Source organism: Opisthorchis viverrini (genome assembly GCF_000715545.1).
Source record: "Opisthorchis viverrini unplaced genomic scaffold opera_v5_109, whole genome shotgun sequence".
In the NCBI taxonomy this organism is placed as follows: Eukaryota; Metazoa; Platyhelminthes; class Trematoda; order Opisthorchiida; family Opisthorchiidae; genus Opisthorchis; species Opisthorchis viverrini.
In genome coordinates, this window is record NW_008751764.1 from 1,025,428 (window position 1) to 1,043,357 (window position 17,930).

The following is a 17,930-nucleotide window of genomic DNA, read 5'->3' on the forward strand; positions in this document are numbered from 1 at the left end:
GCCCTATGATTGCTTGGAATCATCACCGAAGAGTGCGAAGAGCAATGTTTTATTAAGTTGAACTCCATTTTGCTTAAATGGAGAACCATGGATGGCTTATGGATCAAAAAGCAACCAATGAGGTGTGCAATAAGTCGCCTAATTCATTCATGATAGAAGCCAAAAATGTAGTGCCAACGGCTAGCTCACAGCACGATATCTGAAGCGGAAAGATGACGCTTCGCGCTTGCGCACCTGACTAAGAACGTCTGCGCCCACGGCAAAAAAGCTTCTTTTTTTAATATCATTACATTTCTCTGGATTAGTGTTAAAAAATATGTAAGCATGTAGTAAAATTCATATTGATCAACTAGCATGGTGCGATTCTAGTTGAGTACAGGCGGATATGTTAATTCTATGAAAGGTCCACGGAACTTGAGAAATACACCGATTGTTCAACGCAAACACTTGGCAGCCTCCGGATTCCAGCGGTCTATGTGCCTCACCTGCATCGAGAACGAAAATTTCAGACTGTCAGTTAGCACGCAAATGCAGTGATATCTGGTCATTTTGAACAAATTTTCAACCCTTCTAGAATGGTGTTTATTTGCATATTCGAATCGATGACTATGAAATCTCTCGCGAGTGTTACTTAGCTCGACATACGCGGTGAACTGAGTGAAACATGCCCTGGGTCTGTTTAACAGTTTAAATTGTCACATGTTGTGTTTGTGGGACGAAATTACGGCAGCACACATAGCAGTTCAGAAGCTCCGTGTTTGCTCAAATCTATGTCGGAATTGGTACCACCTAACCACCAGAAGCCATTGGTCGTTTAGATCAATGATAGTAAAACAACTTCATTACGTCGTTTATGCTATCTACACATAAAAGTCATACTCAGCTGCCTTTTCGTAAATGTCCCAATGATCTAACTGAGATTTTCATTCAAAGAAATCAAATCACTGCCAGGATTTCAGACGTGATGTGATGAACCGTACAAGAGCTTACCGGTATATTCGTTGTAAATAAAACGACGCAGCACCCTATGCTTGTATGAGATATACAAGTTTGACTTTATTAAATATTAGTTAGTGAGTGAACGCAAACTCTAATGGGGACCACCGGTTCCAGTCTCCTTGTTCCTGCTCTTGGATGAGTTATCCGCCGAATTTTCCAGTGACGCGAATAACGCGGCAATGTTGCATGTGATGTTCTGATGTGCCATTTCAGTTTACGTGCTAGCTGTCTCCTACGCAAGCATAACATCTCGAGACGATTCGTTTTGTATAGACCGGCTGCCCATTCAACATACCTTAAGCGTCAGATTGACAACTATTTGTGCGGAATTCGGTGAAGTGTGTATGGCGAGAACGCGTAAACTGTTGTCCCACAAACGTTCAGCTTCCACACACGCCGATTACATCCGCCTATCAGGTCATTTCAAGGGCACACAATTCAAACATGGTGGCGACTTGTAATGGTCAATCATGAAGTAGGTTTTAGAAATGCTGGGGAAATTTCTGACACGGCAATCTTCATAAATGCGTGTTAGCCATTTAGCTAAGACTATAAACCCTCTTTTACGAGAGGCTAGTGGAAACCGTTGCACTGTCTACAGTCGGCCAGAAAGAGCAGTATAATTTTAGGGGGACAAGCGGATTCAAGCACGTTCTGGCACGACAATCAAGTCGTTTGTTCAAATCATTTCAGTGCATAAAGTTTGGGCAGAAGCGATTTGGTCAGCTTTGCAATATTGGTGGCTAGATCATCTGGGCATGTTTTGTGAAATAGCATTTGAGTCATGTTGACCGTTCGACATAGTACGAAGAAGTCTATTTCCTCACTTCTAAATGATGCCCCTTCCCAAATGGTGGACTATATTGTCCGAGTATGTTTCACTGATGTTAGTTAGTTATTCTCCTTTGTACCGATCCCCGACCTTTGACATTTTTATGTCTTATTATCTCCCAAGATAACCTCTACAATATCCTAGTCTAAGAATAAGGGACAGATTTCTTTTCCTCTTCATTAGAAAATTCTCAAAACATTTGTATTTACTTACTTATTTACTTATTTACTTAATTAAAAATTCTTTGAAATTCGTGATCCGTTCACACGTAAAGGACAAGTATACTTAAATGTTCACATTGTTCACTAGAACAGACCCCTGAAATGTGAACAAGGATTCCTTTTCTAATTCCAGCATCTTGCTTCTCTAAAGGGTGACTTGTCGCCGACTTTGAGTGTTTTTTGTTTGTCCTAGATAAAGTTAACTCCTAATATATTACCCTCTGTGACAGAACTGAGTGTGAATTGGGTAATGGTCCAATTTGTCAGTTCAAAATTGCTACAACTATGTTAGATCACAAAAAATTCACAACCTAAACAACACAGAAGATTTTTTTCATCTTGACAATTGAACTGGCATTGAAATCTTCCACAGGTTATGCGAAAATTGCCCTTCTACTTTTCGTTAAACTGTCTGTGGTACCCAAAACATTCCATGCAAAACAGACATCAAGACTTTTCAGCTTGTGATTGGACGCTCTCGTGAACAAATAGGAAAACCCCAGATATCACACTCACAGACATATTTATATTTCACTGACAATCCGAACATAATACGTTTGCAACGCGCTTTCCGAAATGTTGTGACAAGCTTCTATTACACTCTTCATAATGAGTTCCGTGTGCGATGCTATCGTCACCATATACTCATTTGATGCACCGTATTCGGACGTTAAGCGTAAGTTGAACCAAAAAACCGTCAGTTTTTGGAGAAACACTTTGTGACGGATAGCTGAAATCCTCCTCACGTAAATACAAAATTCATCTTAAGAAATGCAAAGTGAGTGTTAAAAACCATGTGTCTCTTCTTACAGGAGAGCAGAAGCATGCGGTCCACCATGTTGCCTTTGGACTAACTGACCGAAAACGCAGCTGGCAGATAGCTTTGTATCAGTGAACGATTTCTCATTATGCAACACCACATTGATATGTTTCAACGCGCCTCACTTATGTGTGCGAAAGATGCTTGAAGACGCTGTAAGCCAGTGAACTATGTGATACATCGGCTAATTAAATTCAGTAGCGCCAGCTCCCTGTGCTCCGTTGTTTTCAATTATTGTCAAAATGATGCATACAAATCATTCAATTTTCAGCCATGTATGTCACGACCAGAGAGCCCGAATCAAATGGGTGGGATGATTTGTGCGACTGGGTGAGCTACCGAAACTACTTGTCAGGACTATTTTTCCACGATCCTGTCGGACGAAACTTACCACATGTTTTGTTAGTTATAATAATGTTTTGTGAAAATACTCTTGTCCAAACAAATTGTCAGTTGAAAAACATACAAGCAGTTTTCCAACAAAGCACACCTACTTAAGTTTGCTACTTTAAATAGTCAACAAAATTAACAATGGAATCCACCCGGCATTCGCTCGGTCGCATAACCCTTAATTCCAAGCGAATAAATAATCCATTTTGCCTATGGTACACAGGTGCCAGGTTCAAACGTGTTTCAGACAGTGCGGACAGGTGAGGCATAGATTGCCCACAAACTTAACCAGCTTCAAAATCCCGGTGTATAAAAAGGAAAACATATTTGATGTGACTTTGGCCACAGTGTCTGAAATTCCTGTAGAAAATATGGGCTTGCGCACCCTTATGGGGAGTATAGGTAAACAAATACAAAAATATTGCCAATCGGCGTCCGAGTGTAGCACTATATGAACGCCAAAAGAATTGTAAATAATGAAAATTACTGACTTGTTTTACTGTTCAATATTCCAATGAAGTAAGTAATTTCATGATTCTCATGGTGCTATTTTAGCTGCGCCACAAAAGACCATATGGCTGGCAGCTGGGTTTGATCGACCGATGTCAAGTTCCCAAACAGGACCAAGGAACTGTGACTATGAAGATTGAACTATTCTTCCATAAACTTCCGCATAACCTACATACTACACCTACTGACCTCCAGTCGTGGGCTCTCAACTGGATGTTCTGGGTCGGAAACGAACCCTGCATTACAATTGTTGGTAAGTGAGTTTTACAAGAAATTCTGAGATAAAATATTTCTCATCGCCGCAGGACAAACCCCAGTGTGCGTGTTTTCTAGAATCTTTAGTCATGAGGTAAAATTTCTTCATCTTTAGAATGCTTGGAAACTAAATGTCTACTAAAACGCGCATTATTCCCTCATTTTTATTGCAGACGTACCTGGCCGGGTGCTTTATGACAGTTTACAGCGTAAGCTCCTCTATAAACCCACTGTCGCTTGAAATCATCTAATTCAGTCCCACGCGATCAGTGCAATTTTTGTTCAGCTTTTGCATCATTAGTATTTGAAATTGTTTGCGTTAGTTCAAGAAAGAAATTTCTCCGAAAATCTTCAAACCGAAGACACTCTGTGTTAAATTTAAACATTATCAAACACGAAACATGCAAGGCACGTTTACTCAATACAGACTTTTAACCCACGATACTTCTAAATGTATGCGTCCAAGCAACATAATTTTTGATACTGAGTATCTCTCATAAACATTGCATTTCTGCACACTAAAAGCTCGCCAGAAAATACTTTTGTAGGTGTAAATATCACGATTATTTGTAAGCGATGAGCGTGTGGGAGTAATTTTATGATAACTTCATCTGCTTACTGTGACGACTGCATCTGTCTGTTGGATGTATAAAGAACTAAGCAGTCAAGCACTTCCCCACCTACTTGCTGGCAGGTTTGCACAATACAGTTTTTTGGCAGAGTTCACTGCGATTTTGAGCCAATGGTTCGCGGAGTGTTGAATTTTGAAGACTCTCTTATTTTATACCAATATTATAGACTATATAACCCGTTTAATTTTGCTCCTCTGTAGAGTTCTGGATCGTTGGACCAGAAGAGGAAAACATTTGCAGTAATGTAAATGTCCCCGTTGTTTTCTCAGTTGCGTACATATGTCACAAATTGATTCATTGTTGACCTGCAGTGCCTAAGTACACTTTCGACCGGGACATATCATATTCTATTTAATTAATCCCTTTTCAACATCTAGGTCATGGGGCTTTCATTGCCTGGAATAATTATCGAAGAGTGTAATGCTTCAATGTTCCTTCCAACGGAACTCAAGTTGAAGACCATCGGTGTACTGATGAATCAAAAAGCAACCAGATACGCCATGCATCTAGTCGTCCAGGCTGCCTTCTTTTATCTGATGTTTTCTGTGATTTTCAGAGCATAGAAGCATCGTCCGAACTCTTGGTTCTCTTTTGTGGAACTTTTGGATTTCGTTCTCATCATCGTTGCATATAAGGTAGGTTTGCGGGAAACTGTGAGAAATCAAAGTTCTTTGGGAGTAACCATTAATTGATTCAGGAAGTTGATGATCTCCATAGCTGGTTGAGTAAATATCGTGCACACTACAGCAGTGTGCATTTTCATGTATGATAGGAGTGTAAAAATATTGTCGAGTGTGACACTTGTTCAGCTATGGAAGTGCTGTGCCTTGAAGACGTTCCGTTTGCAATCTGACTCAATTATTTTTGAAGCCAAAACGCAAAAACTGTGCCAGCCGCGATGAGCGCAGCGTTCTGACTGCTAAATCCGTGTACCGCATCATCCGCTCAGTACGTATTCGTGGTTACAATTGAACTTTTAGGTTTCCGTTGCCAATCGCTTATGTTGCCCATTACGAAAACTTTCTCACTACGAAAGCATGGAGCAGTAGCTTACGATGATACAGTAGTTAAATTGCTAACGCCAGGTGGAGTCCTGATACATGTGGAATCAAGACCATGTCGCGCCAAATGGAATAATAGTTCAGTCCTCTCCATTAATAAACCTCGCATGCAGGTTGACTGCATTATATTGCCCGTAGTTCAAGTTCAGCTTACGCGGTGTATTGTTATGGTTCTTTTCTGGAAGGACAGATTCTACTTTTTACCAAAAACATTTCCCGAACGATAAACTATCCCAAGATCAAAATCTGCTTTTTGGTCAGTAATTAGGTTATGCCGGATTAGGAAATCGGCCAATCAAGCAATAGATTGGGCGAGATAATAATGGCTGAAACGCTTCAGAGTTGTAGCAACAAGTCAGAAATTCTAACTGCCAAGTGTAGAAGTTTTCTGTTTCGGGGGAAGCTGATATGATCAGATGGTCAGTCATTTCAACTTTCAATCAAGTACTACCCTCATAGTGCTAAGTGACTTGATTTTGGTGCCTTGTATTCGGGAATTATATCTTTTTTCGTCAACCCTTATACGTCCACAGTGGTTCAACTTTACTCTGCCACTGCTTCCATGAGCTGCTAAAATTGGTAGGTAGAATTTTGAATAATTCATATACATAACACTCTTTGCCAGCATTCAGATGACTGAACTAAAAGCGGGACTTCTGAAAGTTAGAAAAGTGCAACTCATGGGCTTGACACAATGGGGGACGCGACGGACTATTCACTCGTTACCCACTTGTGACAAGATCGCCAACAACACTACGCTCATGCAATACAACCGTAGGTCTGCACGAGCAGAATTGGAATCGAAAAGTAATTGTTTTCGGTCGAACCAACCGGATCATTTGATGCATTACGGGAACTGTATGGTTTTGCACTAAAAAGGAAAGACCAAACTCACAAACATACTCCACAGAACTGAGCGTTACGTGCACATACATGAAGCGTGAACTGGCAAAGTTCAATGTAATAGCCTCGTTGTTTCTTCGTTCTTCACTCACTGTAATTGTTCCAGGGATTCTTGCTACCCAATGTATGCAAAACAAAGACCTCTAATGTAAGTCACTTTGTAGCCTATTATATGCTTTCATTTCTATCTGAAATTTCGCGTTGCATAAAAATCAAACTACCGTTCACAGGTATCAACCGCATACATTTAGTGACAGATTCACTAAATGCAAAAAAGCATAATTTTCAAACAAATTTCGTCAACTTAAGCGTTGATCAAATGACGATACAACCGTCCAGAACGATTAAGAGGGACTAGCGAGTAAGACGAAAACATTGCTGCAGGCAATTCTGGGTTGATGAGGAAGATCGTCCACAACCTGAAAGCATTTTGTGGTACGTGAACGAAGGATCCTCATTGCTATACCAACATTTTCCTTCTATTAGCGTTCACTTATCACCGACTTCGGGTAGTCTTGTAGGGAGTTTTCAGTTCGTCATAGATAGATCTAACTCATAAAATTACCCGTTGTGTTACACCTGGGTGTAAATCTAGCAATAGCTCAATTTTTTGAAATTTGCTCATTTACAACTGCCGTGACAAACAACACGTGATTCACAATTTACCCAATATGGGAGAAATAAGGTATTCTGATCCTGTGCTTCTTACCGATTACTCCAAAGTTGCCCAACTGTTTGTTGACTCCATGACGTTCCACGCAGAACACGCATCAACACTTTCCAGCTTGAAACTGATGCTCTTGTCAACAAATAGGAAAGCCGCGGATGTCAGCTCATGTTTCTATCCACTGACACTCCGAACACAACTCGTGTTCAGCGCTTACTGAAACGGTCCTGCAAGCTGGTGTTACCCGCTTCATTATTAGTGCCGTGTGCGATGCAATCGTCAGCATATACCCGTTTTTTGCTTTTGTCTCTTTTGATGTTCATGGTTTATTCACATGTGTACTGTCCCTCGTGACCGTGGACACTTTGTCTTGCATTATTTCCCGATTTTACCTCCCAAACATCCTAAAAGTTAAAGAATATAGCTATTTTCAGCTCTCTATTGGCAAATTCTTATGAAATTCTTATCAGATTTGAACCTGAAGGAAAAACATACCTGAAAATCCACAGCGCTTCAATGATCAGACCGCTGGGCTGAGTATTTCGGGATTTTGAAGGAGGCATTCCTAGTTAGTTTCCAGCACGTTGCTTCAAACACAATGAAACCCTGGCTGTGTTCGAGTTTACATGGATATAGTGGGCATGTCGCCTTAAATACGTTTAATTCATGAAAAATTAACTTCTTTGAAAAAATTATTGTGACCCTTGTATAATTTACTTTCCGGTTTTGATCATTTATAACTGTTACGATGGATCCTATCAGTTCCATCCGTCAAACGGCCAAACTTTAGTGGCTGCGGTACCCTAGATGGACCAAGAAAGCTGAAAAGCGTAGATTTGACACACCGGAGCGATGAGACCATGCAGCCCGAATCAAATGGTACGACGGAGGGAATTTTTAAAGAAAACGCTGCTTCAGAATGGCTATCCAGAGCAGTTCATTGAATTTCGTAGTAAAGCCGGAACATATAAAAAATCCGAATCTTTTAGCCAGGTGCATATTTGTTTCTCCTGTTCAGGGGCAATGACGTTAAGATGGGCAAAGTAGCAGACCCAGTTTCTCGCTAAGTCATATTTATACTGCAGCCGAGCTACTTTCTTTTGCCAAAACCTGATAAGCCACATAGCAGCAGCTAGTCTATCTACCTGTTTAGTACCTCTGGGGAGAGTTTCGGCAGAACTATCGGATCGAGCCACAGAACCCGAAGTTTCTCATGTAAGCTGTCTCATCGGAAACCAAACCGAAATCCGCACCGTAGATCGACAGATATCTCTCGGATACCGGTTACAGAATGGACCAATTTGTCCACGTACAAATCCTATTATAACATGTGAATCAAAAGTTCCACTGCTGGTGGTTAATCCAAACAACCCAGAGGCGTGCTTTCGGGAAACCATGGAGCAAATGATTCGGTCTCCGCAAATCCGGATTAGATCAATCTCACAAACCAGGTAATCAGTGTCTGGCCCACATTTTTACAACGCGGTACTTTACGAAGTTTAACGGTTTACGACCTCAGTTCACGTGAGCAGAACGCGGAAAAACAGCACGTAAACTTTTCAGAAGAGCTTGGTAAACAATCGGTAGTTTTTATTTGGGCAACGATTCTCTCTATAGATGCATCACAAAACCTACAGTGCGGTTTTGGGAAGTTCTTCATTCACATCCTAGGAACAACATATCTGTCGGCGGGGAAACTGTTACCGTTATTTTGTTGAAAACTCTCAACTATAACGGAAGACAGGACCCAACTCATCCTCATGTAAAACACTGTAGTTAATATCTCCACAGATACTAAACCAATCACATTTGTCGCATGCGTAACACAAAATATTTTGAGGTACCGTCGGAAACTAGTCATTTTTAGTGCGACAACTGTTCCCATTTTCCATGCAAAACTCGACGATGTGTGAGTGTACAAATAATTCTCTACATCAAAACATTTTGTAGTGTCGTGAATTATCGCTAGATTACCACAGCGCTTTTTGGACCAGACTGTGTTTTATCTCGAGATTGACACCCTGGGCAGCCAGTGGTTCAAAGCATGTGTAATAAAGAATAAAACCTAAATTTGGCTGCCGTCCGCTACTTTGAGTACTTCTTGTCTACGCAAGACCAAGCTTGCACCTGGTTATTACTTTCCACTACAATCTGAAGTTGGCTTCAGCCGAATGAATCATCAGCAAGCGAAGAGAACGATCGAGTCTCAATGCGAGGACCTCACACTGTGTATCAGCCGCTCAGGCTCAAGTGATTTGAGGGGGCGAGGGAGGAGGAGTCGAATTTGTTGCATTTGCATAATCGTTTCACACAAGCTGTAGTATTCTCAATATCAATATCGCCCCAACAGTTGAGAAAAATCAACAGATGCTCACTGTTTTCATAAGGAAAACTAATCACAAGGTTGCTGTAAATTTATCGACAGCCCACGACCGGTTCGGCACTTCTTGGGGCTCATCCGTTTGGCGCAGTCCCGGAGTTTCCATCGAGCTGGATTTCTTTGCTTCTCTGAGATATTTGTGTGGGTGCATGATGCTTCCATTCTAATATTATAGAATCTCCTCTGTTGGATCTGTTTAAAATATATTGTCAAGATGTATAATTTTGAGAACCATGAAAGCACAAACCGAACTTTAAACTGCCATAGGCACGGATCAGACTTTACCCTTTGTTCCAGTGAGCTTCACAGGCAAATCTTATCTGCGTGTTCTCATGAAGGGTTCTGACTCCGTGCGAAACAAAATGATCATATGTATCACGGTAAATGTCGCCGACTGACGTTGTGTCGCATGGGTGATAAACATGTATCTTAGAAAACTCTAAACGGCACCTGATAATAAGATTTCAAAAGAAAATGTCTGCAATGTTTCATATATTTTTCTCTGCCCAACGTGCCACAGGATGTTCGTCTCTCACTACATCACGTGGTTAGTTATCAAAATTTCATGTTTTCTTTATCCAGTTAACAATGGAGATTTTCGCCAAAACATTGTTTGTGGCACTCTATTGTGCACGCTGACAACAGGCTCAGTAAAATTTCACTGTTGTGTCCCAGCATCGCCGAAAATTTGCTGCCTTCTACTAGAGCACTACTGAAAATTAGCTTGTTGGATGCAGACGGGGCTAATTAAACATCCCCAAAACACAGGCGCTCGCAACTCTCAAGCACAAATGGGCAAGACTTGTGTTAAATACTGGCAAACAGTTTCCAAAATAATCTTAATAAGCCTTGGGGTTTGATGGGTAGGTTAGTGACAGAAGTGTTGCAGGTCTTCAAAATCTTTCATTGCATCAAAAACAAGTGCACATCTTGTATCCTATTCACCCACGAATTGGAGCATGTTTCGCAAGGCCAAAATAATGCTGCACATCACGTTGTATTGCACTCTAGGGATCTCGTATTTAAAATGGATCAGGATTTTAGACAGCACAAACATCTGCAAACACCGACTGTAAATCCAAAGCGGTTTAAAATTTAGGTGTCTAGCTCCAAAAATGAAACTGGGAATGGGCACCTACAGTGTAAAGTCAGACGTAAGGGACTCCAGTGCCACAGGACACACAAAAATGTAGTCAGACTCTCAACTGGTAGCCGAAATTTCAAAATTAATGACAGTTAATTGGAACAAGTATCAAGGTACTTGAGTGAGTACCTTATATCTAGGTTGAAGTTCTTCCTCGGCGAGCAAAATTAATTTCAAGGAAATGAGGCTATTAAGACAGAAATTGAGATTGCACGAGATGCACAAGTTTATTTGAGGCACCGGAGTTGGAGCAATTATAAATAATAGACAGAACTGAACTCGTTTGCATGACGTGGCTTCTGGAACAGTGATTTCCAGTGAACAGTAATGGATGAAATGACCTTGGGATATTTTGAAATGTAATAACCACAAACCCATAAGAGTTGTATATGGGGATGATTATTCACTAGCAAACGCAGAGCAATTGATGTCCACCGGTCCGGATAAAATCACGGAGCCAAAATATTCAGCAATTTGATTGCGCACCACATGCGTAAAACATGTGTAGTACCGCACCGCATTAACCTGTTCAGCTTTCTATTGATATGGTATGAGAACACGTCATAAGTCCTCGAATTGTTGACCTGCAGATCAGGATTGATCAATGTGCTGGATAGATTTACGCGGAGATGAATTTTGATTTATCCAAGAACAGACAGAACAGCGGTATCGTTTTGTCTGATTAACATGTAACCCTTTGATAAGGGTTACCCTGGTAAGAGTTCTCAACAATCAGTAGAATAACAGTGATAAATCTACCAAAATTTGCAAGACTCTTCCAAATGTCTAACTTGCACTTCCGTGTGGAAAGCTGTCTTAAGCTGTTGAATTTAACGTGAATATGCGTCCGCTTATCTCACAAGAAGGATGTTTGTATTACTTCGCAGGGATTTCATAATGAAATAAACCTTGAGTGGACTTCAAAGTCCCTGAAGATTTTCCCAAACTCTCCAAGTATCAAGCAGCCTGTAAACTTTGAAGATGGTATATATATGCAGATAAGTCGTGTTTCCGCTACTTATAGAAACAACGAATCACAAACTTGAGGCCAATTTTTAACAAAGTCAGCAGCCACGTTGCATGTGGGTTAAATTTTCCTGCAGAATATCAGCAAATAGTCGGTTTTATTTGTCGAAAGTTCACGACGTTGACTGCTGGTGGAATCCACCATTCTCTACCTGTCGAGCGTAACAAAAACGCATACACAGAAGATGAAGCGGAAATCTTACTAGATGGTGGGGGTAAAATAGGCAATAATGTTTCTTGGCTTTGGTCCTGGTTACGCAGTATTTGTCTGTTTATACCGACAACCGACATCTTTTGTGCGACTTGAGGACATACATTGATTACGGTTAAAAAGAGCTTCCTATGTTGCCCACGATTGGAATTGTAATTGCTTTCATACCCTCTTCACAATTATTTTGAAGAAAGTCATTTCCGAACGCGGTCCCAAATACCTTCCTAATTTTACAAAGGCGCCGGCTATAACAATCAGTATTTTGTCAGTCTGAGTGTAGAAGACTGTTAATCAAGTGTTGCATTATCACACTTGAGTTTATGCTTGTCTTTTGGCCTCCAATTTATGGTGCGTTCGGATACTCACACACTAGCGCACGAATAAAATTTGACATACATTTAATCGAAAACCTCCAAGGTCAATGAGGGAGAACAGGTTATTCCCATCCTGAGGTCTGACATCACCATTGACAGTTCCCACAGATCAGGCAAAATCTATCCTTCCTTTTCAATAGTTCGACAATCTGTATATAATATCCAAGACATTCCATGCAAAACAGACATCAGGAATTTTCAGCTTGTGATTAGATGCTTTCGTCAACGAATAGGAAATCCATAGATATCGCACAGGTAGACATATCTCTATTTCACTGACGATCCAAACGCAGCTCGTTTCCAGCGCGCTTTCCGAAATGTTGTGGCGAGCTTCTCTTACACTCTTCATTATAAGTTCTGTGTGCGATGCTATTGTCAACATATACTCATTTGACGCACTGTATTCCAACGTTAACCGTAAGTTGAACCACAAAACCGCCAGTCTTTGAAGAAACATTTTGTGACGGCTAGCTGAAAAACTTCCCACTTAAATATATAATTCAGCTCCAAGAATGCATAGTGACTGTTTTAAACCATGTCTTCTTACAGAACAGCAGAAGCATGCGGTCGACTATGTTTCCTTTAAACTGACAGTTGGTAATATGACCGAAAACGCAGCTGGCAGATAGCTTTGTACCAGTGTACGATGTCTTATTATGAAACACTACATTGAACTGCTTTAACGCACCTCACTTATGTGTGCGAAAGATGCTTGAAGACGCTGTAAGCCAGTGAACTATGTGATACATCAGGTAATAAAATGCAATAGCGGTAGCGCCCCGTGCTCTATTGTTTTCAATTATTTTCAAAATTATACACACAAATCACTCAATTTTCAGCCGTTCTAGTCACGATGAGAGCGCCCAAATCATCTGGATGGAATGACTTGTGCGATTGGGTGAGTCGCCGAGTGTAAGTGTATTTCAAGGAGTGTGAAATGGCAAACTGGGCTTGCCCACATATTTAACCAACCACAAAGTTCAGTAGATTAACAAACGACTTATTTATCGCAACGTTGGCCACCGATCGCAATATTCCATAGAAAAATGGGCTTGCACAACCTCACCAGGATTGCACAGAAATACATATACTAATAATGTTGGCCTGCGTCCGGTCGTAGGACCACATTTACGACGAAAGAATTTTACATCACGGCCACTGCATATTCTGATGAATCGAAACTTTTCATGGTTTTTACTTAGCCATTTCAGCTGCGCCACGAAAAGCCCCTTGGCTGGCTGATGGGGCTGTTTACCCGGTGCCAACTTCACAAAGAGGACCGGGGAACTGTGACTATGAAAGTTGAACTGTTCGTCCAAAACCTTCCGCAGTTTCTACATAGAAGCCCTACCGACCTTCTGTCGTGGCTCGTAAACTGGCTTTTCTGGGTCAAAATGGAACCCTGCAATACGATTGGTGAACGAACGGCAATCAACCTTAGTAAGCTGGGTGTTTTTTAACATCTTTCAAAATCCCCAAGCTCACGTTACATCATGAACAAGAAGACTCTCCCCCAAACTTCCTGACATCTTCTTCGGGACATCGGTCTAGATTAGGTTGACGCCAAGGTTACTCTAGGACGTAAAAGCAGTGATATCTTACTGGTGCCAAATTTTAATAGCTATGCCGTATCGTAGCCATTCATTTAATTACTGTTTACAAAATTAAATAAAGGACGGTAAGAACAGGATTTAAATAGCAGGACTCACTAAAATATCGTCAGACCAAATATGCAATGATGATAATTTATGAACAAGTGAGCAAAACAATGCTACAAATGTCATTCGAAAAATGTAAGTTGCAGTTGCATAAAATTCACCAGATACTCTGTGCTACAGCTGTTTTTATAATAGTCAGTTCAACCCAGTTAATCAGTGCACCGCAATACTGACCAAGTTAGAATTATGAGAACTTCGGACTGCTTATTCGATTTTCATTCGATTGATGAAGTAGTAAACTGTCACCGTCATTAACTACGCTAAATTTTACCATAATGTTTGGCTAATTAAACCGGATTTCACTTTTTTGCACCTAGCTCCATGTTTATTTGTAATTTTGTGACACTCCTGCGTGCAGTTGGAGAGACGAATGGATTCACAATCAAATCACTGACTCCAATGTTTGTCCTCTGATGGAATATGTGTTCTCTTAGCCACAAGTCTGAAACTGAGACACGTCGCGCTGAATGCTATCCCATAGCTGTAGTGCCAATCAACTGCAAATCTCACATTCAAAATGTGGTCAGTAAAATCCTTTTAGTGAAAACAGACAGTATTTCAACTCATAGAATACATAAGGAACTGCAGACAGGCGCCATGCCTCTTTCTGAGTGGTTCAAACATAAGTAAGAACACAATTCAACATGGCAGAAAGGAATAAGGACCTTGAACCTTTTAATTGCCCATGGTGTTGTGGGTTCAAGTGCTTTATGCCTGCTAGCAGAAGGACTGTTGCACTATCTCAGAATCGGTACATCTCTTCACAGAACCAAATGTCCTGGATTTTAATGGTTCTTCTCCTACATATAAGCGAACGTACCCTTTTTTGATGATTCATCTTGTCAAAAAAAACGACTGTGGAGACGGCGATCTCGTTATGCAGAAATTGACAGACGGACCGCTTGATATTCAAAGGCTATTCATAAGGTACGTAAGTTTTCTGAGATGTTACCGTATTTGCCCCAAATAGGCTATAAATGCTTCTTGTAAATCGTGCGATTCTCCGAAAGATTACAAAAACAGAAGTACACAACAATAAGTTGAACTACTACTTGATGGAGCGGCATTCACGTGTGCATATTTGACAATTTCAACTGTTGCGTTTTCGACATTTTACTTTGCTTTCAAAGTCATTCACATAGCAGTGAAAGAATCTACAAATCTCGGCACACAAGATATCGCAAGCACCACAGTCGGGCTTGTTTCTCCAAAATCATTGTTTATGAATGAGACTTTGTGGCATGGCTTTCGTAAAATTCAACTTTGACATATTTGTTGCCTGATTAATAATTTCAGGCAACTTTTGCTGAAGAGTTCTTATACTTTTAGATATTCTGTGTTGAAATTCGGACGTATGTGACAGATTTCTTCTAAGTTGTACACAAAAATTCGTAGCTCAAACGCATTGGGATGGTGTAAACGAGAAAAAAATATAAATGCGTAGATAAGACAGCTAGGCATGAAGCCATTATGATGTTGCGACCAAGTGCATTATATGAAATTTGTCGAGAATTTCGGTCAACCGAGAGAAGCAAACTGCTGGATTCATCATGCTTGCGCACAATTAACAGGCTTTTGATTCCTGCTAGCCAAGCTGGTTAGTTGGGTTAGTTGTTGGCAATCGGAAAAACGACGGTGTGAATATGTTACGCACTGTGCTCCGCCTTCCTAAAATTGAATTACTTATTTTAAACCATATATTTCCGTTGATTCTCTTTGATGATACAGGTGATACTATTTTGTTGGACAGTTTTGTGGGTTTTTTTATTTTAGTGGTAGACTGGCCTGCACTAGCGTGCAGGTGACCTTGTTAATTAGATTTTCCAACTTTGGAGGGATGTATTTTTTAATATTTTTTATCACTTTCCAGTATCTGTTTTAATATTTTTAATTCAATGTTTTTGTCCGTCCGGTTTATACTGAAAGAGCTGTTGATCCCTAGGAGTAAATTAGTCACTCTTACTAAGCCTGGACTTAATTTTTCTAAACTAATAATTGGCTTTAAGATACTATCTTTTGCTATGATCCAACTGTGAATTCACATATGATTATTAATTTTTTTTGAATGTCGATCAGTTTGGCGGCGTTGTTTTACTGCTTCTCCTCTTTCGAAAGAAACGAGAAATGAGATATGCTCATTCTCATATGTATGCTGCTGTAGTGCATCGATGCCTTACACTTCGGCATGGAAACTGTCTTCCTGCGAAGGACACAAGTTTGCCAAGTTCTGCTTTTAGTGCTGTTCGCTAAGGTTAGTAATTGGCCATGAATTCCAATTTTCAGTGTACACTCTCTTCCCTCCGGTATAAAATTGAGTAACTATTTTGTTGTTTGCTATGCCGCGACCTTCGTATTCAATGAACATTTTTAATAGCGCACCCGTTGTTTGCGATGGCTGCCTGGGTCTGCGGGAAGTTCCAGCGCTGCGCATAGTATTGACGATGATTCTACATATTTGTGATCCTGATACTTGCACGAATGTCTTTCAAAGATAATACTAGTACCTACGTTCCGTTCAAAGGCATTCTCGCGCATCCAGGTTACACCGTTAAACTAACTGACGTAGGCTCGTTCAGGTAGTCTCAGCTGATAAAAATATCATAATTAGGACCTTTGGAGTGCCAGTAAACTCCAACATTTGTGCCTACATTCTCCTTGGTGAAGGATACGATGTAATCATAACAAGTTGTCAGTGTATCTGATCAACAACATCTCTGGATATTGACAGTACCTTCATAAACATGGTGTGAAAACTAATGTCGTAACAGGTGATTAGTACCGAGAAACTGGCTAGGCGTGAGTACTGTCCTGGTGAAAACGCGAATTATGCGTGTCCAGATATCTTATAACAGCCACTAAATGTTTTGCGGGACATCTTAATACAACGACCTGGTTCGATAAGGGGCAAATAATTCTGACATAACGTATAGATATTTGGAAAAATCGGGAGGGGGATATACCGGGGAAAACACTACAAATATTCATACGAAATTCCGACAGTAAGTATTCAAAATCAACAACGATAAACCATGGAACCTGAAGGGACATCCGCCTAGTAAGCCTAATCTTGAGTAACAATTTCCTCCCAAATCTCGCGCACCTTGTTTTCAAAAAATCGAATATCCGTCTTTTCCTTGAACGCGTCTTATTGGACTCTCCTGGATATTCACTGACTATCACGCACTTATAAACGAGTGCTGTAAAGCAGTTTCGTAATAAAATCAAACCTGTTAGATCAGGGCGGAGTTACAAGAAAGCCACATACTACTCGCATGCCGCATCAGTAGAATCAAGCGTTACACTGGTATTGTGCTTAATCATTCATGGAAATAAATCAGTGGATTATTACAGATTGCCTTAAATTGACCTAGTGCTGTGTAACTCAAGTGGCGCGCGATGTATTAGGCGCACCTAAAAGTGCTATTTTGAATGCTAAGAATACCACTGGCTGTTTTTATAGACCTGAACCAGACACTCATTGACTCCTGCAAAGAATTCCAATGAACAGAGTTTTGGTATCTAATACTAACTCAAGACAATGACCTAATACCTAGTGACTCATACGTTGTAAAGAAACCGACTATAAGTCATGAAGAATAGTTAGATTATGGAGCTCACACCATTGCCATTGAGGAGAATGCTAATGCCTCAGGTACCGCAGATGGCCGTATTTTTCTGAAAAATTGGCTACAAATATTTCAGCCTTAATCGAGGTGACATCTCCAGTAAGCTGTTAGGAAGCCTAGTGAAGCGTAACGACTATTGAATATTTTTTTTAATATCTGAC

At 40.5% G+C, this 17,930-nt stretch overlaps 1 protein-coding gene across 1 annotated transcript; it reads left to right on the top strand.

Moving 5' to 3' along the window:
- Positions 1-2,661: 2,661 nt before the first annotated feature.
- Positions 2,662-13,864, top strand: T265_13825 (hypothetical protein; the record flags this gene model as incomplete). Its single annotated transcript, XM_009170706.1, has 6 exons — positions 2,662-2,728; positions 3,144-3,202; positions 3,818-4,025; positions 4,201-4,236; positions 4,284-4,396; positions 13,637-13,864. Coding segments are annotated over 6 exons (711 nt in total), but the record flags the coding sequence as incomplete, so codon positions are not given.
- Positions 13,865-17,930: the final 4,066 nt, after the last annotated feature.